Source organism: Vipera ursinii (genome assembly GCF_947247035.1).
Source record: "Vipera ursinii genome assembly, chromosome: 2".
Lineage (NCBI taxonomy): Eukaryota > Metazoa > Chordata > Lepidosauria > Squamata > Viperidae > Vipera > Vipera ursinii.
The window spans coordinates 109,244,455-109,272,415 of NC_139513.1; the positions used below are offsets into that span (position 1 = coordinate 109,244,455).

Genomic DNA, 27,961 nt, shown 5'->3' on the forward strand with positions numbered 1-27,961 from the left:
TCTGTGCGCGCTGTATTGGGCCTCGGGAGGGAAAGACCGCGATGCCGGAGTCGGAGACGGTGTTAGGGAAGCGGGAGCTTTTCTTCGTGAGTACGGCTTGTGGCGGGGGGGGAGAGAGAGAGAGAGGCTGGGTCCCTGGGTCGGGACGTTTGGCTCCCGTCGACGTTTACGTTACGAGAGTTTTTCTCGGTAGAGACTAATCGGAAGGGGAGGCTTGCTTCGAGATTTTTTTTTCCCTAATGGGGTAGTAGAATAGAATGCTGCACTTTAATGCCGCTTGGGTGTGTGTGTGTGTGAAATAATAATAATAATAAATAATAATAATAATAAACCTTTATTGTCAAAGTACAACATGTGTACATTGAGATTAGCTGAGCCTCCCCCTGTGCTCTCTCCCCCCAACACACAGTGATAGCAAACCCTCCATCCCACCACACTGTGTGAACCAGCTACACCACACACCGGCCTCCCAAGTCAACTCTGCATAAGATTATATCCCATTCAAAAGCCTAACAGCCCACGGATAAAAGCTGTTCTTCAGCCTGTTGGTACGGCTGGCTATATTCCTATATCTCCTACCGGATGGTAGGAGAGTAAAGAGATACCGTCCAGGGTGTGAGTCATCCCTGAGCATCTTCCTCACTCTTCCAAGGCAACGAGCCCTGGCGATGTCATCCAGTGGTGTCAGGGGACAGCCCACAATGTCTTGTGCTGTGCTCACTACCCTCTGTAATACTTTCCTATCCGCGGCTGTCAGACCGGCATACCAAACCACAATACCATATGAGAGGACGCTCTCTATGGTAGACCGGTAAAAGAGGGTCATTAGCTGTTGTTCTACCCTGTTCTTCCACAAGATCCTAAGAAAGTGAAGCCTCTGTTGGGCCTTTCTAGCCACCTGGGTTGTGTTAACTTTCCAGGTCAGATCTTCACAGAGGTAGACTCCCAGAAATTTAAAGGAGGGAACTCTCTCTACACAGTCCTCCCCGATGTAAAGTGGGGCAGGTTCCTCTTTTTTTCTCCGGAAGTCTAACACCATCTCTTTCGTCTTGCTGATGTTTAGGTGCAAGTTGTTGTTACTACACCATATGGATAGTTTTTGTACCTCCACCCTATATGCTGTCTCATCCCCACCTGTAATAAGACCCACCACAGTTGTATCATCTGCGAACTTGATTATCGCAGTGGATGGGTCAGATGATACACAATCATAAGTGTATAAAGAGTACAGGTAGGGGCTAAGCACACAGCCCTGTGGCGTGCCGGTGCAAAGCTTCAGGGGGGTGGACAAAGCAGACCCGACCCTCACTGTTTGTACCCGATCCCTAAGAAAGTCTTGAATCCAATCACAGGCATATACATAGAATGAAGGCTACTGCTAAGCTTGTAAGCCGCCCTGAGTCTTCGGAGAAGGGCGGGATATAAATGGAATTAAAATAAATAAAAATAGAAATAAGTGTGATTAGACGCAAAAGGAATTTGTCTCCGGTGCAAAAGCTGCAAAGCAACAGAGTAATAATCATCATAATAATGGTACCAATAAGAGGGGGTAGTGAAAAAGATGGGAAGGGTAATACTACTACTACAGCCATACAACACGGGTAAATATACTTTGATCTAAGTATTTTTAAGTGTAAGTATGTTGGTCTAAGTATATACATATATACTTATATTGGTCCAAGTATATACTTGGACAAATACACCCGATCTTGAACAGGAAAAAAAGTGTAGTTGCAGTGGATCAGTTTTACAACATTGTGAATATATCATGGGGATTTTTGCTCGTGGGAAAAAGCTAATGCCTCTTAATTGTCAACTGTGAATTGCAATCCATAGTTGCAAGTGAAAGGAATAACAGTTGCTCTGATAAATATCAGAACGGAATAGTGTCTGTTTGAAACTACTGTCTACATTTAATCTTTAAGAGCAATCCACTTTGGGAAACATGTAGGCACCCTAAAATGACTTGTATAGCCAACTTCCTTCTAACAGTATATGATTAAAGGATGAAAAAAACCACACAATACTTTTGAAAGCACATTTTAAGATAAGTGTAGCTACAATTTCTCTGTGATTTTAAGTTGGGCAGGAAAGTTCATAACATCTAATATTTCAATTAGAATAGTACTATTTCCAAATCTATTGCAACATTTATGTCAACATTTAGTAACATAATCATATAATTTTATTAACCTATTATTCCCATAAGTAGTGGTGTGGATAGAGACAACGGGAGCATTACAGAGATGTACCAATAGCTATTTAATGATACTGACATTTGGATGAATGCTTAGATTTTCTGAGTCCCCCACTGTATTTTATTTTATTACTACATAACACTGTAATCTATACCTGAAAATAATATTGTTGAGCTATTGAAGTTGTAGGGCTATTCAGTGAAAGAAAACAGTACTTTTTGTCCAAACCTATGTTTCCTATTTGCGCAGGAGGAAGAAGACCTACAGTATGAAGAAGAGATCTTGCGCAACCCGTTCTCTGTCAAGTGCTGGATCCGCTATATTGACTTCAAGCAGAATGCTCCTAAACATATCCTGAACCTGATCTATGAGAGAGCTCTTAAGGAATTGCCAGGAAGGTATAGTTATCTTTCATTAATTATGAGTGTTTTGAAAATTACATTTTTGCAAATACTAACATTATTTTTTTAACACGCAGTTTTTCATTGAAGCTGCTGATTTTTCAAAGTCAATAACTCGGATGCCTGTTCTGCCCCCTCCCCCCCTTTTTTTGTCCAAGTTTGTCTTTGCTGAAAGAAGATCAGCAAAGGGTAGATAGGGGACTTCCCAACGCAGTGTGAAGAGAGTGGTTCAGCGTTTGCTGCCGAGTTGGAAAAGATCAAAATTATTTTGATGTTGATGGTCGCTTTTGTTGTATCTTGCAGTTACAAGCTGTGGTACAACTATCTTAAGCAGCGACGGAAACAAGTGAAGACCAAATGTGTAACAGATGCCTGCTATGAAGAAGTGAACAACTGCCATGAGCGTGCCCTGGTCTTCATGCATAAGGTACAGTGTTAACCTGCAAACTTAAAGGATTTGGAAGAGCCCAAGAGGAGCAGGAAGACATGGATAGGGAAAATATTTGGCCTGTGCTTTATGCTCAAGGGTGCTCAGTTTGAGACGCTTGCTAATTAGTTTTCTGTTTGGAAAAGAATGTGACTACGTTACTTAGTTGCAACCCATCCTGAGAGATATGGCTCCTAAACCCTCCGTGATCGTGTGATCACGTTTTGGTTGCTTGGGAACTGACTTGCATTTATGGCTGGCTGCAGTATCTCATGGTCACATGATCGTTTGTTGCAATTTTTTTTTTTTTTGCTGTTTTCCAGCAAAAGACCCCAATTGGATTACCTGGATTCAAACTTATACCACATGATATGTTTAACAAGCATGGTGTAACTTAATGGCCACCGTAAAACTAAAGTTGTCAAGTCAAGTCTAGTCATCTGATGATTCAGCTTACTGTGGAAAAATCAAGACTCATTGCAGTGTTTATTAGGCAGCACGTGCTGGTGGGATCTCTCTGAAGAAATTGAGCGATAAAGGGATGCATTCATATTTATACTTTTCAGAAAGGTGAGAGATTAAGACACGAGTAACATAGGAAGTAAGCATACATATCCATAGGAGGTAAGGGATCTGTAAAGAAACTAAAGCTTCTTCTTCCACTGCTTTGCCCTCAGAAAACAAAAAGGGGGACTAAGGCAATAAAACAGGGAGGAAAACATCTCCTATAAATCAAAAGGAGGTGGCAGTTTGGGAATGCCAAATAGCAAAAAGAAAAACATTTAAAACCAGAGTGACTTGCAGACAAAATTCAAGGCTCAATTGTGGCTGTAATTCAAGGACTATGTAAGGTTTTTTAAGAGGCTTGAGCACTTTTCTATAAAGAAAGGTTGCTGTATTGGGACTTTGGGGCCTAAAAAAACCAGGTGAATAAGAGGAAACATAGTTAAGGTGTAAAAATTATGCATGGTGTAGGCAAAGTGGACAAGGAGAATCTATTTTCTCCTTCCCAAAAAAAACTAGAACCAGAGGTCATTAATGAAATTGAATCTTGGAAGAATCAGGGCAGAAAAAAAGGAAATATTTTTAAAAAAACAATGTGTAATTCACCACCTGAAGATGTGTTACTGGCTACTAGCTTGACTGACTTCAAAAATGTCATTGAAAGTCAGGGTGATCATTGTCAATTAATCTTGATAACGATGTGACTGTTTCTGAAGGCCATCCACTGGAAGACTGGTGGCCTTCCTTGTACAGTTGGTTGGCCACTGTGAGAACAGACAGCTGGACTAGATGAGCCAGAGGTCCAGTCCAGCTGTTTATGTTCTTATTTAAAATATTTGAATTTATTTCAATTAAGACTCCCTCTCTTTTTTGGTCTTGTTTTCACATTCTGCATTTTTATTATGTCTGTCTATCTCAAAGACTGAAAACGGCTCTCTGAGATGGATTATATTCCAATGAGGCTGTAAAAAAATCTGTTTAAGATTTTTTTTTACAAGATAAAGCTTTTAATGAATTATACTGATAGAAATCAATCTTTTGAATAGAATAGAGCTGGAAGAGACCTTGGAGGTCTTCTAGTCCAGCCCCCCGCTTAAGCAGGACAACCTATACCAGTGGTGGTGAACCTATGGCACATGTGCCAGAGACGGCACTCAGAGCCCTCTCTGTGGGCACGCGTGCCGTCGGCCCAGCAGAGTTCGCCAGAGTAGTGAGTACGTGGTGTTTGGAAGCGACGGGGCAGGAAGTGAGCAAGCAAGCAGCGTTGGCCCCCTGGGGGTGCACGGGGGATGGCGAGGGACTGGTCTCTGTCACCCTTGTCCCGGCCTGCCCATCCCGCTCACGCCCACCCAGTCTGCTGTGACCACTGCAGCTGTGCCCACCTAGCGGCCATGCCACCCAGTGGGCCACACCCCCCCCCCGCTCCCCCTGAGAGCACCACAATGCTGATGCGGCCCTGGCAGTTTGCGATAAATAAGTGGGTTTGGGGTTGCAGTTTGGGCACTCAGTCTCTAAAAGGTTCGCCATCACTGACCTATACTGTCTCAGACAGGTGAATGTCTAGTCTCTTCTTGAAAACCTCCAGTGATGGAGTGCCCACGATTTCTGTGGGTAAAGCTGTTCCACTGGTTGATTGTCCTCACTGTCAGGAAGTTTCTCCTTAGATCCAAGTTGCTTCTCTCCTTGATTAGTTTCCAACCATTGTTTCTCCTCCTTCTCTCTGGTGCTCTGGTGAACAACCTGACCCCTTCTGCCTTGTGGCAGCCCCTCAGATACAGAAACAATTTGTAACTAATAAAATATTCTTGGAAATATTAAGAAAAAAGCAAATTCAATTTTAGTTTTGGGAGTGTTGAAAATTATACATTTTATATATATATCAACTGAATGATATTTCTGTTCATCCTGCTATTTGTTGAAAAGCTTATGTAACATAACAAAACGTCTTGACCAATGGTAACAATAGTGAAAAAGGGGTCTGAAGGCAACAATCATTCCATTATATACAATTCAGATGCCCATCTATAGACGAATATAATACAGCTGGTGAAAAGCAATTTGAGCAGTTGTGGAGTATCTTAAGAAAAGTGTTTTGTTTTTCTTAGTTTTAAAAAATGACTGAAAGATTTATAAGATTATGATTGTTTGGAGGTAATGATGGAGAGAGATAAAATACTTTCTGTAAAAGAACTGAGCTTGGGCCACTTAGTAAAACTGAATACAGATAGTCCTCAAGTGAATGACCACAATTGAGCTCAAAATTTATGTTGCTAAGTGAGAAAGTTTGTTAAGTGAGTTTTGCCCTCTTTTACGACTTCTCTTGCCACATTTGTTAGGTGAATGACTGCAGTTGTCAAATTAGTAACACAGTTGTTAACTGAATCTGGCTTCCCCATTGACTTTGCTTGTCAGAAGGTTACAAAAGGGGATCACGTGACCCCGGGACACTGCAACCGTCATAAATATGAGCCAGCTGCCAAGCGTCCGAATGTAAATCACGTGACCATGGGGATGCTGCAGCGGTCATAAGTGTGAAAAATGGTCATAGGTCACTGTTTTCATTGTAACTTTGAACAGTCACTAAGCCAGGGGTGTCAAACTCAATTTCATTGAGGGCCGCATCAGCATTGCGGTTGCCCTCAAGGGGCCGGGTGAGTATGGCCAGGGTGGGCGTGGCCAACTGGGTGGGCGTGGCTAGAGTGTGTATGGCCTACTGGGTGGGCGTGGCCAGCTCTACATCGTTGGCATCAATGGTGCCTATGGGTGCCTGGGCAGGAGTGGGACAGATCTGAGGGTCTCTGGCAGAAGGAGGGTCTCTGGGCCAGGGCCAAGGCAGTGGGGGCCGTTCCCTCACTGTTTCCAGGATGGCTTCGCGGGTCGCATGAAACCACTTCATGGGCCGGATCCGGCCCCCAGGCCTTGTGTTTGACATGTCTGCACTAAGCAAACTGACGTAAGTCTATAGTAGTAAGATTAGAAAATTCCTTTAAGGGTTACTTGGAGAAAGAATGAGATAAATTAATGGACAAAGCCTGTTGGCAATCGTTAAACGAAACCTGTAGGCCATTCCAATACGAAATTACAGATGAAACCTTTTTATTTAAAGGTGGTCCTACTGTATGGATGAGGCTGGTGCTGAAGACAAGCCAACGATGCGATCAGAGAGTCGGACAATATGGACTTTTGTCTGGTTCAGTGAAGGGATTACTTATTTTTGCTATCTTGTATTTCCTACAGATGCCCCGCATATGGCTAGATTACTGCCAGTTTCTCATGGACCAATGTCGCATTACCCGTACCCGCAGGACCTTTGACCGGGCACTCAGAGCTCTGCCCATTACACAGCATCATCGTATCTGGCCGCTTTACCTGAAGTTTGTGCGACTCTATCCGCTACCTGAGACAGCTGTACGGGTCTACCGTAGGTACCTGAAGGTGAGGGTGCTTCCCATTCCCTCTATAGGTATCCTTTGACTTAAAACCCATTCACTTAAGAGACCGCTTGAAGTTACGACAGTGCTTAAAAAAGTCACAATTGACCCTCTCATAACCGTTGCAGCATCCCCACAGCTACACGATCAAAATTTGGCAACCCGCATGTATGTATGACAGTTGTAGCATGTGAGGATCATGTGATTGCCATTTGCGGCATTCCCAGCTGGCTTCTGACAAGCAAAGTCAATTTTTTGGAGGGGGGGACGGGGGGGGGAGAAGAGCCAGATTCACTTAACAACCACATGTTTCACTTAACTACTGCAATGATTTGCTTAACAACCACGACAAAAGGTCATAAAATTGGGCACAACTCATTTAACAGCTGCCTAGTTTAGCAATGTGAAATTCTGGTCCCAACTGTGGTAGTAAATCCTGTAACATATATTTTATTACAACTTCCCTCTCTGAAGTGGTTACATACTCTAAAAAGTGTGTGGCCATCCATCAGGGAATACCATGGTTCTTCCCCTTTAGACTACTTTTTATTACGGGCATAGATCAGGAACTTATTGAGAAACTATTTTTATTTGTACTTTTCTTGAGACTTTGGTTGGCAAACTTTGTCCTGAGGAAGACTATTTCTGACAAAGTCTGAAAACAGACATAGTTTGTTTGATTGCTGTATGTCTTTTTTTATCCAAGCGATGTGAATTATGACAAAAAAGGCACAAAATTCTGTCGTAAATTGGCATTTATGTTGAGGTACCTGTGATCTTCAGCTGATTGATTGTGGTCTGTTATAAGGGCTTCTATTTGTTCTCTGCATGTTTAAGATTAAAAATCAGGTCTCAGTAGGGACGTGGTGGCTCAGTGGGTTAGGACGCTGAGCTTGTCGATCAGAAGGTCGGCAGTTTGGTGGGTTGAATCCCGAGTGCCGTGTAGCAGAGTGAGCGCCTGTTACTCGTCCCAGCTTCTGCCAACCTAGCAGTTCGAAAGCACGTAAAAATGCAAGTAGAAAAATAGGGACCACTACGGTGGGAAGGTAACAGCGTTCCGTGCGCCTTTGGCGTCTAGTCATGCCGGCCACATGACCACGGAGACGTCCTCGGACAAGCGCTGGCTCTTTGGCTTTGAAACGGAGATGAGCACCGGCCCCTAGAGTCGGAAACAACTGGCACCCATGTGCGGGGGAACCTTTACCTTTACCTTTATGTTCAGATATCATCAGCTTTAATATGTAAAGCCAGCATGGACATACTTTTTGTGTGTCCATATATGCCAAGTTAATATTCTATCATTCCTCCTTGTATGCAACGGTTAAAATAAAGATTTTTGTCCTTTTTCTTTGGAATCTTGTAAATGTACATAAAAGGAAGGAGTGATTACATAATATGTGACTCTAGATATATAGACTATCACAATTTCATAAACCACCATGACCGTTGCTAAGAATTTCATGGGGTAAAGTCCACACATCTGTAAGTTGTTAGAGTTGGGGAATAATAAATATACCTGATCCCATTTGCAAGTTTAAGATAAAACTGGACCTCAAAAGATGGTTAAAGTTTCTGAGCTAAGGCATCTAAGGATGCCTTACAGTGGCTTGGTTGTTAGCAGTCTCACTTTCCTAAGCCTATTCTTTCTTAATTAATTAATAGTAATAATAATAAAGTTGGAAGGGGCTTTGGAGGTCATCTAGTCCAACCCCCTGCTCAGGCAGGAAACCTTATACCGTTTCAGACAAATGGCTGTCCAGTCTCTTCTTAAAAACTTCCATTGTTGGAGCATTCACCACCTCTGGAGGCAGGTTGTTCCACTGGTTAATTGTTCTAACTGTCAGGAAGTTTCTCCTTAGTTCTAGGTTGCCTCTGGCACAGGATTTGTGGACAAACAGAACCTCTCACATCATTCACAGGGGGGGAAAAAGGAGACCTGAAAATTGGGGGATTGGGTTCTTTTCTTTCTGAAAGAGTGTGATAATTAGATATGTTAATAATCAGAAATAGTTTTAAGTTCAGGGTTCCCGAGTTTTGCCCCCCTTTGTGTTTTCAATCTGTTACATAATATAGTCAAAGTACAGCTTAATTGTTCCTTGATTGCCTCCCAAGCAAAATCATAAACTGAACAGCCTAATACATTCATATAACGAAGGCTGATGAAGGCAGGCTGGACCTTGTGCTCGACTAGCCTTCAGAATAGCATTTCCATCAGCACTCTAAAGGCTCTAAATGGCTGTGTGCTCTGAGCCCTGGATATGGGGTTTACAGGTATGGTTTCCCTTTTATGTTGCAGCTGAGCCCTGAGAATGCAGAGGAATATATTGAGTACCTGCACTCCATTGACCGTCTGGATGAGGCCGCTGTCCGTCTTGCAGCTGTGGTGAACGATGAGCGTTTTGTTTCCAAGGAGGGAAAATCCAATTATCAGGTAGGTTTCGGTAGTAGACAGTCGTGTCTACCATCCAGAATTGCCTATCAAATCTCCTTTGTCTGCATGCGTTTCCTGTGCCTCTCAGAAGCTTTTCTGAGTTCTCTATTGCCTCTAATTGTTTGGCACCTTGGGCTTCTTTTTGCAGTTATGGCACGAGCTCTGTGATCTCATCTCTCAAAACCCAGACAAGGTGAAGTCACTCAATGTGGGGGCCATCATCCGAGGCGGCCTGACTCGTTTCACAGACCAGTTGGGCAAGCTGTGGTGTTCTTTGGCAGATTACTACATCCGCAGTGGCCATTTTGAGAAGGTAGGCACTGAAGCGCAGCCACCAAATTGTCTTTTTATGCCTGATTTTCCCCCACCACAACAACCCTGTGAAGTGGAAGAGAGAGAGAGAGAGAGGGAGAGAGAGAGAGAGAGAACTTCCCTTGGAATAGAAAATCTGAAGAACCAAACACATGCCATTAGATCACTAGCCTGTTTCAGGTCCGAAGGGGAGCCAGTATTATTAAGTTTGTTCTTCTCATGGATCTTCTCTGGATCGTGAGCTTCTCCAGGGTAGCGGCAGAAAAATACTCTTGGGGGTTCTTTGAATTCTATAGTATACTTTTCATAGGTAAAAATTTTAGTACTCTCTGTATAACTGGAGGGTAGCCTTTAGGGAATGCCAGATAGATTTTAAGAAACCTCTGTTTGGTAGCACATGGATTTTTTATTTTTATTTTTATTTTATTAGACTTATATACCGCCCTTCTCCTGTAGGACTTAGGGCGCTTCACAAGGTTTTTTAAAAACAATACAGCAAATACAAAAATTAAAAACAATTAAAATGATTACATTAACCTTGAAATAAAAACCCCAATTAAAATACAATTAAAACCCTAGTTAATACTCTCAGTCCAGGCCAGAAAGCTCAAAGAGCCAGGTCTTCAGGTCCCGGCGGAATGAGCGAAGGTCAGGGGCAGTCCTAAGCTCTACAGGCAGCTGATTCCAGAGGGCAGGCGCACCCACAGAGAAGGCCCTCCCCCTGGGTATTGTCCGCCGGCAATCTTTTACCCACGGTACCCTGAGAAGACCCTCCCTGTGGGAGCGCACAGGACGAAGGGAGCTTGATGCCGGCAGCAGGTGTTCCTGAAGAAAACAGCTAGAGGAAGCTGGAAATTCCTATCTTTGGTTGTGTCGGATGAGCCCGAAACTTCATCCATTTTCAGATACGAATCAAAAAATACTCTTAGTTATTGGACTTTGGATTTGATGGGCAAATCAAATTATGGGTACAATTTCCTGTTGCCTGCCTGAAGTTTGCTTTTTGAGTAGATTTAGGCATAACTGTCAACCATCACTTTGAGCTGACGTAGGTATAATTTCTTAGCAGCAACTGCTACAGGGAGATTTCCTCTCTTAGCTCATGTTCATTCCAGTTAGCTGCCTTTTGGCTGACCCACATAAATGAGAACCTGGTTTTTCTAAAGGTGGATTGCATCCTGAGAGATTGACTGTGCTTTTATAAACCAATCCCTTTTGAAGAGAAGCGCAAACCGCTAGGTGGCTGAAGAAGAGAGGCCACAGGTTGTGTCCTGGAGCAGTCTCGGTGATTACTGTTTCTGTCTTAGGCTCGTGATGTATATGAAGAAGCAATTCAAACAGTGATGACAGTACGGGATTTCACTCAAGTGTTTGACAGCTACGCCCAGTTTGAGGAGAGCATGATTGCTGCCAAGATGGAGACCACCTCTGAAATGGGACGTGAGGAGGAGGGTGAGAAAGCAAATGTTACTCTTTCTCTCGAAGGTGCATCTAGGGCAAGGGTAGGCAACCTCGGCTCTTTTATGACTCATGGACTTCAACTCCCAGAATTCCTGAGCCAGCTGAGTTGAAGTCCACGAGTCATAAAAGAGCCAAGGTTGCCTACCCCTGATCTAGGGGAACATGTATACCACAGTTTTTGAGTCTTCTAAAGCTTTCCGAATTCCATCGATTAGGACTTCCCAGATTGTTTGGTCTTACAATCCTCCTTCATTTCACCATTCCTCACTATTGGCTATGCTGGCTAAGGCTGATGGAAGTTGGAGTTCTCCAACTTTTACATGATGCCGGACGTTTCCCTGTGTTTTATTACAGATAACACCTTAGGTTGATAGAAAACTGCTTTTCTCTTTTTATCCATCCCGTCCGTTAGTTGTAGGCTACCCAACTCTTACTTTCTTTCTTCTTGCCACGCTTTTGGAGAACTGTATAGTTGAGTAGAAAAGAACTGTGGTCCAATAGTATGATTTCATTTTTGCTGTTTTTCTGTTTGGAAAATAGATGATGTAGATCTGGAACTGCGACTGGCACGCTTTGAGCAGCTGATCGCACGCCGGCCTCTGCTTCTCAACAGTGTCCTCCTACGCCAGAATCCTCACAATGTCCATGAGTGGCACAAGCGGGTGAAGCTGTATGAAGGCAAACCTTGGGAGGTAGGAGAATGTTCCTCTTTGAACGGCTAGAGCTGTCACGTTCCCAAGCCAGTAACCCACAACACTGTTCCCACTTATTAAATACTGGATTTGATTTTGGGAACTGGAATGGATGGAAATGCCTTTCAAGCAGTTCACTTGAACCAGTTAGCCACCCAGTTTGAGACAGTCCTTGGAGATTAGGTCTGTCTGTGAAAATAGGAGATATGGGGGCTTCTTTTCATGTACTTGCATCTCAAAGCAGCTGAAAAAATTACGTCTCTTCATCAGGTTGAGTTAACACAAAAAGCCTTTTCTTCTTCTCACTTGCTCAGTCTTATGTTTCACAGTATCTCACCCAGTTCTTTCTTATTTGTTTACTCCTTCCAGATCATCAACACGTACACAGAAGCAGTGCAGACTGTCGACCCATTTAAAGCCACTGGAAAAACACATACTTTGTGGGTTTCTTTCGCCAAGTTCTACGAGGTCAATGGACAGATAGAAGATGTGAGTGATGCACTGGGCAGAGGCAAACACTGCCCTAACCTATTTCCTGCTTCTTTTTCCTAGCCACTCTCTTAAGAGTTTAACTACGGGCTTTTCACAATAGCCGTAAGAAAACATTCCAAATCAGTACTTGAATGTTGTAGGATTTCTAAAAAGGGCCCCAGCGACATTGTGAGGGACGTGTTTTTCAGCTGCATTACATACTAGAGTCCAAAGAGAAAACAGGGTGAGTGTTTTTCTCCCCTAGCTTTTCTCTGATTTTTTTTTCTCCCTGTCTTATACCAGGCCAGAACAATTTTTGAAAAGGCCACTAAAGTGAACTTTAAGCAGGTGGATGAACTGGCCAGCGTCTGGTGCGAGTATGGTGAGATGGAGCTGCGGCATGAGAACTACGATCAAGCCCTGCGTATCCTGAGGGTGAGAAGAAGCAAAACAAAAAGGGAAGAGTACATTTGGGAGTGTTAATAATGAAACTTGCTTGATTGTAATTATTTTCCAAATGATTAGGTTTGAACAGACGGTCTGTATCTTCTTGAAAGAGTCTGATCACTGGGAAGCTGACAAAGATTATTTTTACTCCACAATAAGAGGGTCATGGCTTTAGTCCCATGTCTGGGACTAAGCAAGTGTATTCTGAATGCTTAACAAACATTTAACATATACATATACATATACATATATATATATATATATGTTTAAGTACCGTATATACTTGAGTATAAGCCGACTCGAGTATAAGCCGAGACCCCCATTTTCACCCCCAAAAACTGGGAAAAGTTCGTGACTCGAGTATAAGCCGATCCGCCGTTCTGCAAGCCTCCGCCGCCAGCAGAGGCTCGATCCGCCATTTTGCAAGCCTGAATACACAGGAATACCCTGTGTGGCCGCGGCTCTCGGGGAAGCCCTGGCTGTCCGCTTCCTCACTCCACGCTGCCATTCGGGGCCCGCGCGTTCCCCGGGCAAATCACGGCACCCAGCAGGCGAGGAAACACGCCCGCTCCAGTCGCCCCCCCTTCCCTCAGGAGACACGAAGCAAGTGACCGCCCGGAGCTTACCGAGGACTTGCGCGCGGCCGAGGCTTCGGTGCTTCCAGGATCGCGCGCACCTCTCCCAAGCCGCCGCCGTCTGGAGACCTGCCGAAGTTTGGGGAGATTTGGGGAGGTGCGCGCGCACCTCCCCAAACCTCCCGAAACGTCAGCAGGTCTCCGGATCTCCGTGACCTGCCTGCCTGCTTCTTTCCGCAGCGGAAAGAAGCAGGCAGGCAAGGCACGGAGATCCGGAGACCTGCCGACGTTTGGGGAGGTTTGGGGAGGTGCGCGCGCACCTCCCCAAACCTCCCCAAACTTCGGCAGGTCTCCGGACGGCGGTGGCTTGGGAGAGGTGCGCGCAATCCCGGAAGCACCAAAGCCTCGGCCGCGCACAAGTCCTCGGTAAGTTTTTTTTTGTTGACTGGAGTATAAGCCGAAGTGGGATTTTTCAGCCCAAAAAGTGGGCTGAAAAATTCGGCTTATACTCAAGTATATACGGTATTTGTCAAGGTTTTTTGAATCTCAGATAAAGGGTATGACTAACTGATGAGAACATAAATAGTTCGAAATGATCATCTTAGCCTCCCAAATTCTTTATTAGCAATTTGAATAATTATATATATATATATATATATATATATATATATATATATATATATATATATATATATATATATATATATATATATATATATATATATATATATTTCAAATGTTAACTATTTAGATTACCTTGCTAGGCCCCAAACATGGGGCAAATCTTTATTTCCTGTTTTCAGCCTATCTTGAAGGCTATCAAACAGGCAGTAGTCACACCGGACAATTCATATATTTGTGTAAATAACACTGCCTTGTATGCAATCAGCCCAGGTTCGAATCTCAGAAGGGTATAGCTGACTGAGGACGACTAAGGAGTCAGAAATGCATCTCAGTTTCCCTTTAATTCTTTGTTAGTAATTTACACACACACACACACACACACACACACACACACACACACACACACACACACACACATATATATATATATATATATATATATATATATATATATATATATATATATATATATATGTTTTATATACCGCCCTTCTCCTGGAGGACTCAGGGCGGTGTACAGAGCAATAAAGTAAGATACAATAAAACAGAGTGAGAAAAATTTAAAACCCAAATCCATCAGGCAAGGCCAGCTTGTTGGAATAGATAAGTTTTTAGATCACGCCGGAAGGAGCGAAGGTCGGGGGCCATCCAGATTTCAGTTGGTAAGTGGTTCCAAAGTATTGGCGCACCCACCGAGAACGCCCTCCCCCTGGGGGTCACCAGCCGACATTCTCTGACCGGTGGCACCCTGAGGAGGCCCTCTCTGTGGGAGCGCACAGGACGGAGGGGTGTTGACGCCGGCAGCAGGTGCTCCCGTAGGTAATCCGGACCCACGTCATGTAGGGCTTTGTATGTCATCACTAGCACCTTGAATTTCACCCGGAAGGCAACTGGAAGCCAGTGCAGCTCACGGAGCAGAGGTGTAATATGGGAGTATCGGGAGACCCCCAAAAGCATTTGTGCAGCTGCACTCTGCACCAGCTGAAGCTTCTGAGTAGTTCTCAAGGGCAGCCCCATGTAAAGAGCGTTGCAGTAGTCAAGACGAAAGGTCACAAGTGCATGGGTGACTGTACGCAAGGCATCCAGGTCCAGATAGGGTCGCAGCTGGCGCACCAGACGAACCTGAGCGAAGGCCCCTCTAGTCACAGCTCCTATATGATCTTCTAAGGAGAGCTGTGAATCCAAGAGGACACCCAGATTGCGAGCCTTATCTACGGGGGGGTAATAAATATATATATATATATATATATATATATATATATATATATATATATATATGATAAATGATTGTTAACTATTAGATTACCTTGCTAGGCCCCAAACATGAGACAAATCTTTATCTCCTGTGTCAGCCTATCCTGCCATCGACAGGCAGTAGTCACACCGGTGACAGCTCATATTTGTGTAAATTTTAAATTGCTGACAAAGAATTAAGGGTTACACACACACAGAGAGTTTTTAAACTGCTTGCTCCAGAGGCTCTACTTCCTCTGTTCTCATCAGCATTTCTTCTCCCTCCAGAAAGCTACGGCTATCCCAGCCAAGAAAGCAGAATATTTTGATTCCACAGAGCCTGTGCAGAACCGTGTATATAAGTCCCTCAAGGTTTGGTCCATGCTGGCTGACTTGGAAGAAAGTCTCGGCACTTTCAAAGTGAGTGGTCTTGGTTGGCTTCCATGCTTGCTTACCCCGGCTGGCATTTCTCCTGGCAATTTTTACAATGGGCCATCTTGCCAGGCAGAGATTTGTTAGCCTAAGCTTGGCATCGAGAAGAAACTTCCCCTTTTTGTCTCTTTAGGCCTTATGAGGTTGGACAAAGTATTGTAACCAAGCACAGATGAAATGTTTTAAAAATAACGTTCCCCCAGCTTAGAATCAAATCAAGATATTTCTTACCCTTCTTAATTTGCAAGTGACTAAGAAGTCATCCAAAATAAAAGGTAGTCTCTTTTCCTCTTCCTCTTTAAGGAATCCAAGCATCCTTGCCCTCTTATTTCATGAGTTTGGCTTGGAAATAATGCATTGAAGCAGTAGGGCCAGAACAGAATTATTGGCACAACCCTCTGTTCCTTCCCCTGAGTAGCTAAAGAAGAATGGTAACTATAGTCTCCCATAAGTGCATTACTGTATTTCTGTTCATCTATCATGTTACTGATAGAAAGTGTGAAAGGTGGAGTTGGAGCCCAGCAAGTTACACTGGCTAAAGCCATTCAGTATCAAATTTAAATGTTTCCTCTCAATCTGGGCATAGTTGGGAAGTGGGTAATAAAGAGTCTGCGCCTGTGATTGGAGTTCTGGCCCAGCCTAGTATTAAAGCTTTTCTGCTTTGCCATTCCTAGTCTACTAAGGCTGTATACGATCGCATTTTGGATCTACGCATTGCCACCCCACAAATCATCATTAACTATGGTCTGTTCCTGGAGGAGCACAAATATTTTGAGGAGAGCTTCAAGGTGAGTTGGCTTCATCAAGGCTTCCTTCTGCCATCTGGGTCTGCATCAGTGTAGAAGTCATTGAACCTCGAACATGGCAGGTTACAGATGGTACGTGCAGTGTACAGAAGTAGACCGCATGTGCAGATGGTATACTAGATGCCACTAGGACCTTATTATGTACAGTATGTAGCAAAGGATAATTACTGTATTCAATCTCTTTCTCTTTCTCAAACCTCTGAACAAACTAGCCGATATATTCTATGTTGAAATAATTTGTGTTTCAGAGCAAACTATAGCTTAGGTGTAGGGACAGAGTAAGTGTTTTCCACTATAATTGCCATGCATCTTTGCTGCCCTTAGCTATTGTTTATAATAATCCAATTTTTTTGTTTGTTTTCTTCTGGTATGGCTGTCAGTTTTTTGTTTAATTGGAAAATGTTAAACAGAAATGTAACTAAGGTAGAATTAGCAGCCCATTAGAGTAGAAGGGTCCTAGGATCTCTGATTAAAGTGGTTCTTGGTTGGTTAGCAATTTGCAGGAAAAAAGCTATTCTTTAAAACGTAGGTCATTATAGTCAAAGCAGGACAGTCCCAGATGGTATTTTAAGCGAGTAGGGAATAGGGCAGAGCCTTCTGCAATGCAGTCTGAATGTTTTGTTCGTACCTTCTGTTCGTTTTGGCAGGCATATGAGAGAGGCATCTCCTTGTTTAGATGGCCAAATGTTTATGATATCTGGAACACCTATCTAACCAAATTCATTGACCGCTATGGTGGCAAGAAGTTGGAGCGTGCTCGGGATCTTTTTGAGCAGGCGCTGGATGGCTGTCCCCAGAAATACGCAAAAAGTATGTATTAAGTGTCGCTCTGGCAGAAAGTTGAGTCAGAAACTCTTCCTACTCAGTCAGATTCTGATTACAAGAAAAGTTGGATGGGACATGTCATCTGGACAGTAGTTTTGTATAGCAAACCTCCTAGCCCAAAAAATAACCCTTCTGGATGGACTCCCTTTATTGGCCTGAAAAGGATCAGATGGGTGATCTTGAGGACTCAAAAATGCCTTTTTCATTGGAAATTGGGTAAAGAGGACTTCTCAAAAGGCAACTGGACTTTCCTAGTTTTTGCTTGAAGACTTTTCGCTTCTCATCCAAGAAGCTTCTTTAGTTCAGTTCTTCGGAACGGAAGAAGCTTCTTGGATGAGAAGCGAAACATCTTCAAGCGAAAACAAGGAAAGTCCAGTTGCCTTTTGAAAAAGCAGCTTTGGGACAACGGCAACCTGGATGACTGAGAATCTCCATACACGTAGAACTTCTCTTCATTTCTTCATCATTTAGTGGAGGAGAGCAAGGTGAATCAGTAAGCACATTCTCAACAAGAACTTATTTTTTGTGCTTTTACGTAACAATACGTCTGGATATGAAAACTGTTGACCCGAAATTGAAAGAAGATGAAATCTGGCTCTAATTTTCCTTTTGCAGCCATCTATCTCTTATATGCCAAGCTGGAGGAGGAATATGGGCTGGCCCGCCATGCCATGGCAGTATATGAGCGAGCTACTCAGGCTGTGCTGCCTTCAGAGCAGCATGATATGTACAACATCTACATCAAGAGAGCAGCGGAAATTTATGGCGTCACCCACACACGTAGCATCTATGAAAAGGCGATCGAGGTTCGTTGATTCTCTCTAAATTGCATCTATCGGTTTGCCATCCTAACCAATATGATTCAGCTTCCTTCACAGAAGGATGAGGCTTAATCTATTCTTGCTGGCCGACCAGAATTTAAAATGTGGGTCACTTATTAGGTAGAGCACGCGCATCTGCTATATAAATCTGCAGGTATCCTGAGGTCATCGTTATCAAATCAGACCCAATAGGAAAGGGTTGGTTTTTGTCGAGTTGATCAGAAAGGCCAGGAAGAAGTGCCTGCTCCCTTGGGAGAAGTCTGCTTTTATTCTCGACTAGGCCTTGTCAAGCAGGAAATGGTCCCCTTTTCGTTTGCAGCTTCTGGAGCTGACTGACAAGAAAAGAAAAATTTAAAAAAAAGGGGGGGGGAGAGAAACCAGCCATCAGGATAAAAGATCGAAGTCATAACAACGCTGACAGCCTCTATCCCACTTCATGGTCAGTTGCTCGAAGACTGGAGTGTGAATTTCCATTACGGCTGAGACGCCTTTAAGACTACTACACAGCAATGTTAATCCCAAGTGTCTGCAACAGACTCCATGCAGCAGTAGCAGCTTCACTGTTCTTTGGGACAACAGAAGAGTGACACGGAGAAGCTAGAGAACAAGCAATTCCAGAAGAGGGGAAAATGGGGTTTTGTGATAGATTGAGACTCTTCCCATAGCTTTTCATTCCATTGATATGAGATACCAGCAGGGGTACAAAGGGAATCCATTATCTGAAGTACTCTTGTCAGGTAGGCATGGAGACCCAAATATGGGAATCCTCAGCCCTTTTGCACCTGCCGCTTTGGGTATAAAAAAAAGAGAGACACCCGGTGCTCAGATAGCTTTAGCTCTCCCACTAAAGCAAGAAGGGGACCTGAAGGAGAACACTGTAGCCCACGACAGAAACCAGGCACCAAGGAGGATGCCAGACTTGCTAGTTCCAGCCAAGAAAGTGGACATGTAAGATCTATGGGCACAGTCACTTCACAATTAAAGGAGAGGAGTTTCCTGGCAAAACAGAGGAATCGTTTGTCTCTCTGGGGTTTTGCTCTGGCATCTGCTTCGTCACAAATTCCTTCTTCCATCTGGCCCTCAACTACTTTGTCTCCTTTCTCCCACCTCACATTGCCGGAGCAGGAGAAGTAAAAGAAAGCCACTATCATAAGATGAGTCAAAATAGCATAGGAAAAAAAAAATCACCGGTTCAAGAAGCACCAGGGCCCAGGCAGCAGTCTCCATAAAAGTCGGATGCTGATTCAGCATCATTTCACTTATTTTGTGACCTTGCTCATCTTACAGATTCTGCAGGGAGAAGGTCTGTCACCCGCCCCATTCAGACATGCAGTTCTTTGTAGAATAGGAGGAGGAGGAACTTTTTAGAGGGGATGCACAGCTAGCTAACTTAGACTTCACATTAAAAGTACGCACAGTATTACAGGACAAAGTGATAAAGATCCTTACACTGGAATAGGTAACTGTGAATAGACCGCCATACGCAAGCCCTTAATGAGGGGAAGGTATTCTGTGAATCTCTTGAATTACAACGGATTTAAAGTAAGTATTCTTAGTTCAGAGCTATTATTTAGATTCCAGCTAAAATATTAGCTTAGAAGGCAGTGTTCCTGGTAGCTATGTCAGCCAGGAAAGTGGAGGAGCTGTAGACACTAGCAAGGTTTGTGGGTTTCCCACATAGGCATGGTAACTTTATTCCTAAGTGATTGTGTTGCCCAATTGTATCTCAGATACATCCAGTGCAAGCAAAATATTCAGCAAGTTAAATATTTGCAGGATACTTGGGATTCACTGAAACCAGGCACCCAGCAGTCTCTTTATCTGTACAAACCAGCAGCACAAGTTAAGCAGGTCTGTGGCTCCACCATTAAGATGCTGACTAAGATTGTACTGCATTGACACATATAACTTGCCTCAAACAGATTTGCAGAAGCTTTCTCAAATGAGATTTTGATCAATATATTGGAGAAAGTATTATAACACTTGTAGGCCCACCTTAGGGAATACTATTGTTCAAATTGCTTTTATTTTCCTGAAACAAAACTCCTAGATCAGTTCATATATTCCAATCACTAAAATATTCTGAAAGCCCTCTGGGTAATCGTAATCCTTACATACTCTACTTAGCTCTAGATTTATTACTTCATACCACCCTAGAAGCTGAAATGTTGAAGGGTGTAGTACATTTAAATATCCATCCTCTTTTTCAGGTGCTATCAGATGAACACGCTCGGGAGATGTGTCTGCGCTTTGCCGATATGGAATGCAAATTGGGTGAAATAGACCGAGCTCGGGCAATCTATTCCTATTGTTCACAGATGTGTGACCCCCGAGTAAGTGGCTTTTTCTGTGTACTGGAGAACTAGCATCCTAATCTGCTTGTGGCAATATTTAGTTGAGAGGAGGAAGGAAGGAAGAAGCCCCTCATTTTGCCAAAAGAGCAGAAATGATCACTTCCTGCTCAGTTCAAAATACAGCGGTACCTAGGTACTTCTTAATTGATCTGTGAGGTGCGCTGAGTACCAAACAATTTTTTCCCCATAAGGAATAATATAGTGAGTCACAAGGCAGCTGACACCATCAAGTTCTAGCTTGTGCGTCGAGCACTAAACAAATAATGAGTACCGGCATAAAATTTTCGAGTCAGAATGCATTGAGTACCAAATTCAATGAGTTTCGAAGCAGTTGAGTACAAGGGTACCATTGTATATGTATTGTGACACAACAATCTTGTATGTAGTTTTGGAAAAACTTAAGGATGGATTCTTCCATCTGCCACCTGATGGATAAATAAAGGTGTGTGTTTGTGTTTCTTTGCTTATGCAATGGATTTGTCTCTGTTGTTTATGATGGCCTGTTCCTGATATAGAAGATGGAGAGCTCAATAATAGTTGACCTCTGTCCCCTTAACCTCATTAAATCTCTCCTTTATATATATATATCAGAAAGCTCAGAGGAGAGTAGAAACAGCAGTCTTTGAATCGACTGTCTATTGAATTTTGCCACTGTCTCTTTCCCAGCAGTCCTCAAAACACACATCTTTTTGGTTTCCCTTCCCAGACTACTGCCAACTTCTGGCAGACGTGGAAAGAATTTGAGATTCGGCATGGGAACGAAGACACTATCCGAGAAATGCTACGCATTAAGCGAAGTGTGCAGGCTACTTACAATACTCAGGTTAACTTCATGGCTTCTCAGATGCTAAAGGTTTACAGCAATGCCACAGGCACAGGTACTTCTTGCCTTCTCTTAGACGGAGATGAGCTACATCTTCTGCTCTTCTAGCCACCCCCTGACCCTCCTGCTCATCCTCCTCTTTAACGTCGTCTTGTTTCAGTGTCTGACTTAGCACCAGGACAGAGCGGCATGGATGACATGAAGCTCTTAGAGCAGCGAGCGGAACAACTGGCAGCCGAAGCAGAAAGAGATCAGCCTCGAGCTAAGGAGAAGATCTTGTTTGTCAGGTGAGGGTACTATAAGCAGACGACTTGCTCACTTTTCCCCCTAGGAAGACCAGGGCTTTTTTTTTGTCATAGAACGCCCAGAACGGAGTTCCGGCACCTTTTTTTTTTTTTAAACAAAAAAAGCACTGATGAAGACTGTTTGGATTCGTAACATCACCCAAAAAAAAAAACCAAACACCATGATGGGGAAAAATGTGAGTGATTAGTTGATTTGTATTCAGGAACTCAAGACAATATATATTATTTTAACCCATCAAGAATCGGGAACAAACGGTTGGATAGTGCCCGAGCTGCTAACGTGACTCGAGTGAGAACAGGATTGTGGTGTTGTCTTGAGAAACTAGTACAATTTTCTACCAAATGGCTATTTCAGCTTTCGAGCTATCAGATGTATTTTTCTAGGGAAAGATGACACCGAAGTATTACCGAGGATAGCCTTCTTCGCATTTACAGTTTTGGTACTTTTTCAACAGTGTGGTCTGAATGATTTATGACCCATTGGGAACGCAGCAGAGAGTACTATTTGGCTTTCTGATTTCATTATTTGATTATGTGTCATCAAGATGATGTCAACTTTTAGTGACCCCTATACGTTAGATTTTCTCCATGGTGCTGTCCCTAACCAGGTGCTTCCGGTCTCCCACCAGTGCACCCAATGCCATTGTTTTACTGAGTCCATCCAGTTTGCTGCTGGTCTCTTTCCTTCCGCCTTTCCCGGTATTACAGCTTTTTCCAGAAAGCTCCATCTTCAAATGATGTAATAGTATGTGAGAAAGATCTTGGGTGATGGAATAAAGGGATGCTGCCTCGGGAATGATCAGGTAAGAGACAGCACAGCCTGCGGCTGGATAAAGAGCTAGGCAAGAAGCTCAGAACGGACCATCCGGGCTGTAAAAGAGATGGCAGAATTGGACTTTCAGTTAAGTGAGACATCACACGGCCACAACTTGCGATTTTACTTCTGCATCTCCATTAACTGCTTGTTTCAAGCTGGTTGGAAAGCACGCAAATGATAATTCTGTTGCTGTGGGATGCTGTGACAGTTGTAAATGTGTGCTGATTGCAAAGCATCTGAATGGCAGTCCTGTGGCTGTGTAAATATAAAAGGATTGGCCACAGTCATAACTTCCAACAGTCACTAAACGAGGCAGTTGGTAAGGAAGGACTGACTCTACTGATTTCTTTGGGGTATTCTTTGGTTCTTCCAATCATCCAGCTTGCCTCTGCTGAGATATCTCCTGTTAGTCAGCCTTTTCTAAAGTTAGTTTGAAATCTGGCATTACTTTTTCCATGTAAAACTCTTATTTCATTGTTATATGATCCTAAGCATTATTTTGCTAGCATGTATAATTAAGCGTTTTCTATGATAGTTTGCACATTCTATCAGCCTTCCATCCTTCCGAGGTAGGTAAAATGAGGACCCAGATTGTTGGGGGCAATTAAGCTGACTTTGTAATAATGCCGCTTGGGGTGTGTGTGTGTGAAAGCCCTAATAAGCAGGCATATACATAGAATGAAGGCTACTGCTAAGCTTGTAAGCCGCCCTGAGACTTCGGAGAAGGGCGGGATATAAATGGAATTTTTTTTAAAAAGTCTTTTTTGGGGGGGAATGGAATGTAAATCATCCTCTTCCGATATCTTGGTCTTTATATGATTCTCCAGATTCGCTTCCATAGCTTGGTTAGAACCTTTACCGATTCTTCTGCTGCTGACTCTATTTCTGTGGGTATTCCATTGGCTTCTGTAGTCTTCCAATTTGGCAATAATTAACTCCTAGTACTAGAGGTTCTCGTAAGTAAGGAATATCTTTTATGGACAACGACCACCTCTACTGTGCAATGTTTCAGTGTATTCTTTCCATTTCCTTTGATCTCCTCTAAATCAGTTACTTCTCTGTCCATGGAGTTCCTTTTAGCATACCAGTTTGAGGTTGGGACCTTCTTCTGAGCTCGGAGATATTTTGAAACTTTCCTTGTTTTTCCATCTTCAATGTGTTCCCATCCTCAGTGTCTTTATAAATGTTGTTATAATATTGCTTCTTGTCTCTTCTAACGGTGGTCTGAAGCTTTTGATTCTTATTTTTCTTGGGTTTGTTTTCTTCTTGGCAATTTCCAGAGTTTAGTTTCTTCTCTTTCTTGGTCTCTGGCAAACTCTTTCCACATTCATCCTTAGAAGCTCCTTTGGAAGATAAAAGTTATCTTCCTCCTTACCTCAGTTACTGTACCAAGATAGCCCTAGACCAGGGGTAGGCAACCTCGGCTCTTTTATGGCTCATGGACTTCGACTCCCAGAATCCCTGAGTCAGCTATGCTGACTCAGGAATTCTGGGAGTTGAAGTCCATAAGAGCGCCGAGGTTGCCTACCCCTGCCCTAGACCAAGAGAATGACTTTCCAAAGGACAAGTTGCAATCATCACAGCTAAACAGAGATGTGAAGCTGATTCTTCCAGGCAATGAAGATAACTGGGGGGGCTTCGAAAATTCCCATCATCCCAGAACTTTAATTAGGTTTATTGGGACTTGTGAAAGTTTCAGTCAAAGGGCATCAGACTCTAGGATTCCACAAATTATACTGCTAGTTAATCATCCCGCTCAACCAAAGAATGAATTCACTCGTAACATATTAGAAAGTTTATATGACAGTACGGATATACCTTGAAGGGACGCAGTGGCTCAGTGGGTTAGGACACTGAGCTTGTCGATCAGAAGGTCGGCAGTTTGGCGGGTCAAATCCCGAGTGCCGCGTAACAGAGTGAGCGCCTGTTACTCGTCCCAGCTTCTGCCAACCTAGCAGTTCGAAAGCACGTAAAAATGCAAGTAGAAAAATAGGGACCACTCCGGTGGGAAGGTAACAGCGTTCCGTGTGCCTTTGGCGTCTAGTCATGCCGGCCACATGACCACGGAGACACCCTTGGACAAGCGCTGGCTCTTCGGCTTTGAAACGGAGATGAGCACCGGCCCCTAGAGTTGGAAACGACTAGCATGCATGTGCGGGGGAACCTTTACCTTTACGGATATACCTGCTTTAGATGTTCAAATGCGACGCTTTTCAATGGGTTTTTGGTTTTTGAAAACATGCAAGTCAGGGCAAAAGGATAGGCAGTTCCTTTTAATTAGGGAAGGATCAAGTACAGGACCGTTCCAGTCAGAATCATGCTGTCCGTTCACTCATCTTCCTTGGCTTGTTTTTCAGGAGTGATGCTTCCCGCAGTGAATTGGCTGAACTTTCCAAGCAGGCCAACCCGGATGAGATAGACATTGATTTGGATGAGAGCGATGAGAGTGAAGACAATGAGCCTGATGGTAAGAGGGGGGGAGGGGTGGACGGGAGTGCAGCAGCAGCATTCTTCTGGGGCTGTTGACTTTGGTGAATGGGAACTCCCGTTTTTGAAACGCCAACAACGCTTGGCCTTTTTGTACCAACTATTCTGATTCTTCTTGTACAGAGGTGCAGCTGGAACAGAAGAGTGTCCCCTCGGCTGTGTTTGGCGGCCTTAAAGACGACTGAGCTTTTTTAATGAACCGCTCTAAGCTGGAGCAGAGACGACACCTTCCTGGCTAAGCAGCGTGGCCCACAAAGCCTTTCTTTGTGATTGTGTAAGCTGCTGTTCCTTCTTGGCAACTCAACATAATAATAGAGAGAAGAAGTGATTTATAAAACACTTGTCGATCATTGTGTTGTATTTAACCAACAGGAAAGAAGCTTTTCTCCCAAACAATTTACCTTTAAAATGGAAGATTTGTGGAAAGGATTGTAATGAATGCAGACACGATTTCTTCATGGGGCGTTTTCTTAAACTTCAGGCTTATCTTTCTGGAAATACGGTGATATCTATTCTTAACCAACCTCATTATCACTAAAAGCTTTATTATTGCCTGGGCTGAAATCTTAAAATTACAAACAAGGCAATTATGGAAACAAGGGGAGTGGGGAGCTTAATGTGTACCATTGTTCCAAAGTGAAATAATTGTTTACTGTGTAAAATTAGCCTTCATTCATAGAAATGAACTTTTAAAACGAATATTCCTATATTTTTATAAACATTAAGAACTGCAGATTTAAACATTTTCTTTTTGCAATACAAAAACATAGGCTACAGATTTCCTTAAATGACAGCTTTCCTTAAACTGACATTGTTTAATTTAGAGTCTTCAAAGTATGCTGGAACTAAAAATCACCCAGAATTCCCAGCCAGTATGGTCAGGTACAGGAGAAATAGAAGTTAAGCCTTCTCTCCCTCTCATTTTGATACTTATTTGCCAGGAACAAATTGTAACTAATTACATATTAGCTTTGACCTTTAGAAAATTGAAGGGTATGTTCACCTTACAGCTTAAATGTATTTGAACAAGTAGGAAAAAGTGGATAGGTCCATCGAGCACGGAATAACTTTCAGTTCCACTAAGAAGCTCTGGCAGGGATATTTTTAAGATGTATGACATGGGAGCTAATCCCATCTTGAGTTCACTCTTTGTTGTACACAGACATCTGCATTTTTCTCCTCCACTTGTGTAGACTTCAGCAGCCTCCCCTGTATGCCTGCATTTTTTTTTACTTTAAATAATCAAGGGGCAGTATTCATTCTAAAATATTCTGCCATATATTATGGAAAGTAGGGGTGAATGAGCACCTTTTAGAACTCTGTGGCATTCAGTTTTCTACTTTCAGAATCCACTAGACTTGCACAGAAGCAAAGATGCCTCGCCTGCTTATCGGTGGTACAGGCTTCAAGATTCAAACATTCACTGAGTAATGACCAGTAAAGAGCTCATTTAAGTTACTTTATTAAGTGGGAAGGACAAAAATCCCAACCCACTTTTTACATCAACTCAGCCCTACGCTATACCCCCAGACGCCTACATGACACTCAGTCAGCCACAAGTGACCAGAATAAGGTTGAACAAGACAGAATCAGAGTGAAGTATCCAAGCTGAATTAAGACTGGTTCCCTCACATCTTCCCCTACTCTGCTTTGCAAGCAACTTCTATCCAGAGGCATAAAGGTTGGATGGCAAATGAGGCTCACATAATCAAGGGCTACTTCCATTTCTGCGCCCAGGCTCCCCGTATCTCTTTGGAGTGCTGCGTACCCAGCCTATAGCCTTGGAAGCAGGTAAACAGGGTCTGGAGAAAGAAAGGAGGCAGGAGAGAGAAAGAAAGATGGACCACACTCCTCCCTAAAGTGGTTGGAGTCTGTTTTGGCAGTTCAACTCGGGGTACACAGAGACCTGCTCTGTGACTGTAGCAGCCACCAGCTTCTCAACATGTCAACGATAGCAGCTGCTGAAAAAGAGATCCTGTTAACAGCTCCTTCTCAGCTGTACACCCAATAGCCCTTGTAAATAAGGGAGTAGACAAAAGGGAGATGTTCAATGGAGAAAGGAAGGAAGGAACATACATACATACACACCTTGTTCTGTACTACCTCCCCCATGCCAACTTCATATACAAATTCACCCTACCCGCTCTTCCAAATTTGTTCTTTTTTATATACAAATAATTGAAAAATCATTAAATAGCTCATATATATATATATATATATATATATATATATATATATATATATATATATATATACACATATATATATATATATATATATATGTTTGTGTGTGTATGTATAGTATGTATAAGTATAAACAGGGAGACCCAAGAAATGAAAAAAAAACCAACATAGAATCTTCCAGGCAAGCAGGAGTCTGAAAAATAGACCCACCCTTCTGGCCGCGCATTAACATTCAGGTAAGTGGTTAGAGGCAAGAAGCAAACCCTTATTTAGGGCAGTATTACTATGGCAACTCTGGAGACTTTAGCTTACGGGACCAGAACCTGGCCTTCCAACACCATCCTGTCCCACAAGCCAAAGCGGCCAACAGTAGTCTCAATCTTCAAAGCAGGCACCAGAAGAATTTCCCAGGTAACTCTGATCCAGCCAGAGAGAGTGCTGGCCCAGGACTCGGTCTCAGATCCACGCCTAACAGCCTCGTCGACTCAAGCCATCCAACGCAGAAGGCCAGCTGTTTGATGTCGTGGGTCTAAGTCTAGGCAGAGAGTAGGAATGACTCCACATTCTTCAGGTCACAGCTCTTTTGGTGTGCTTGGCTTCTTGGGGGTGCTTGGCTTCTTGGTCTGCCAGAGATGGCCCTGGATAGTGAAGGCGTCCACGCTCATGGACATGGTTTTACTGGGAATCTGAGTGAAACGCTTGCGATCAGAGCTATACTTGTAGATGCCTTCAATCATGGGCAAGGTAATGGTGCGGGGCCCGTAGCCTGCTAAACGCGTCAATTCATCCGTTTCTCCAGACAAGGTGTAGAGCGCCCGGAACTGGCAACTTGAATCACGGAAGAGAATGAGGAAGTGATTTGCTTTGCTCTTTTCGATTTCCTAAGATTGAGAGAAAAGA

General features: G+C 43.3%; 2 protein-coding genes across 4 annotated transcripts in view; one reads left to right on the forward strand and one right to left on the reverse strand.

Moving 5' to 3' along the window:
• The first annotated feature begins 4 nt into the window (after nucleotides 1–4).
• XAB2 (XPA binding protein 2) lies at nucleotides 5–27,144 on the forward strand. Its single transcript, XM_083357069.1, has 19 exons — nucleotides 5–86; nucleotides 2,448–2,596; nucleotides 2,903–3,026; nucleotides 6,768–6,965; nucleotides 9,258–9,392; nucleotides 9,541–9,705; nucleotides 11,012–11,156; nucleotides 11,706–11,857; nucleotides 12,227–12,346; nucleotides 12,632–12,763; nucleotides 15,496–15,627; nucleotides 16,314–16,427; nucleotides 17,093–17,255; nucleotides 17,886–18,076; nucleotides 20,302–20,424; nucleotides 21,152–21,323; nucleotides 21,429–21,555; nucleotides 24,748–24,857; nucleotides 25,001–27,144. Exons 1-19 carry the CDS (start codon nucleotides 42–44, stop codon nucleotides 25,060–25,062), a joined length of 2,559 nt encoding a protein of 852 aa, XP_083213195.1. The 5' UTR covers nucleotides 5–41; the 3' UTR covers nucleotides 25,063–27,144.
• The window catches only part of CAMSAP3 (calmodulin regulated spectrin associated protein family member 3), a 38,527-nt gene continuing 37,701 nt past the window's right edge, over nucleotides 27,136–27,961 (reverse strand). For all 3 annotated transcript variants that reach the window (XM_083357067.1, XM_083357066.1, XM_083357068.1), the window contains exon 17: nucleotides 27,136–27,942. In XM_083357067.1, the coding sequence (XP_083213193.1) occupies nucleotides 27,634–27,942 (309 nt within the window). In that variant the 3' untranslated portion in view covers nucleotides 27,136–27,633. The remainder of the gene's footprint in view (nucleotides 27,943–27,961) is intronic.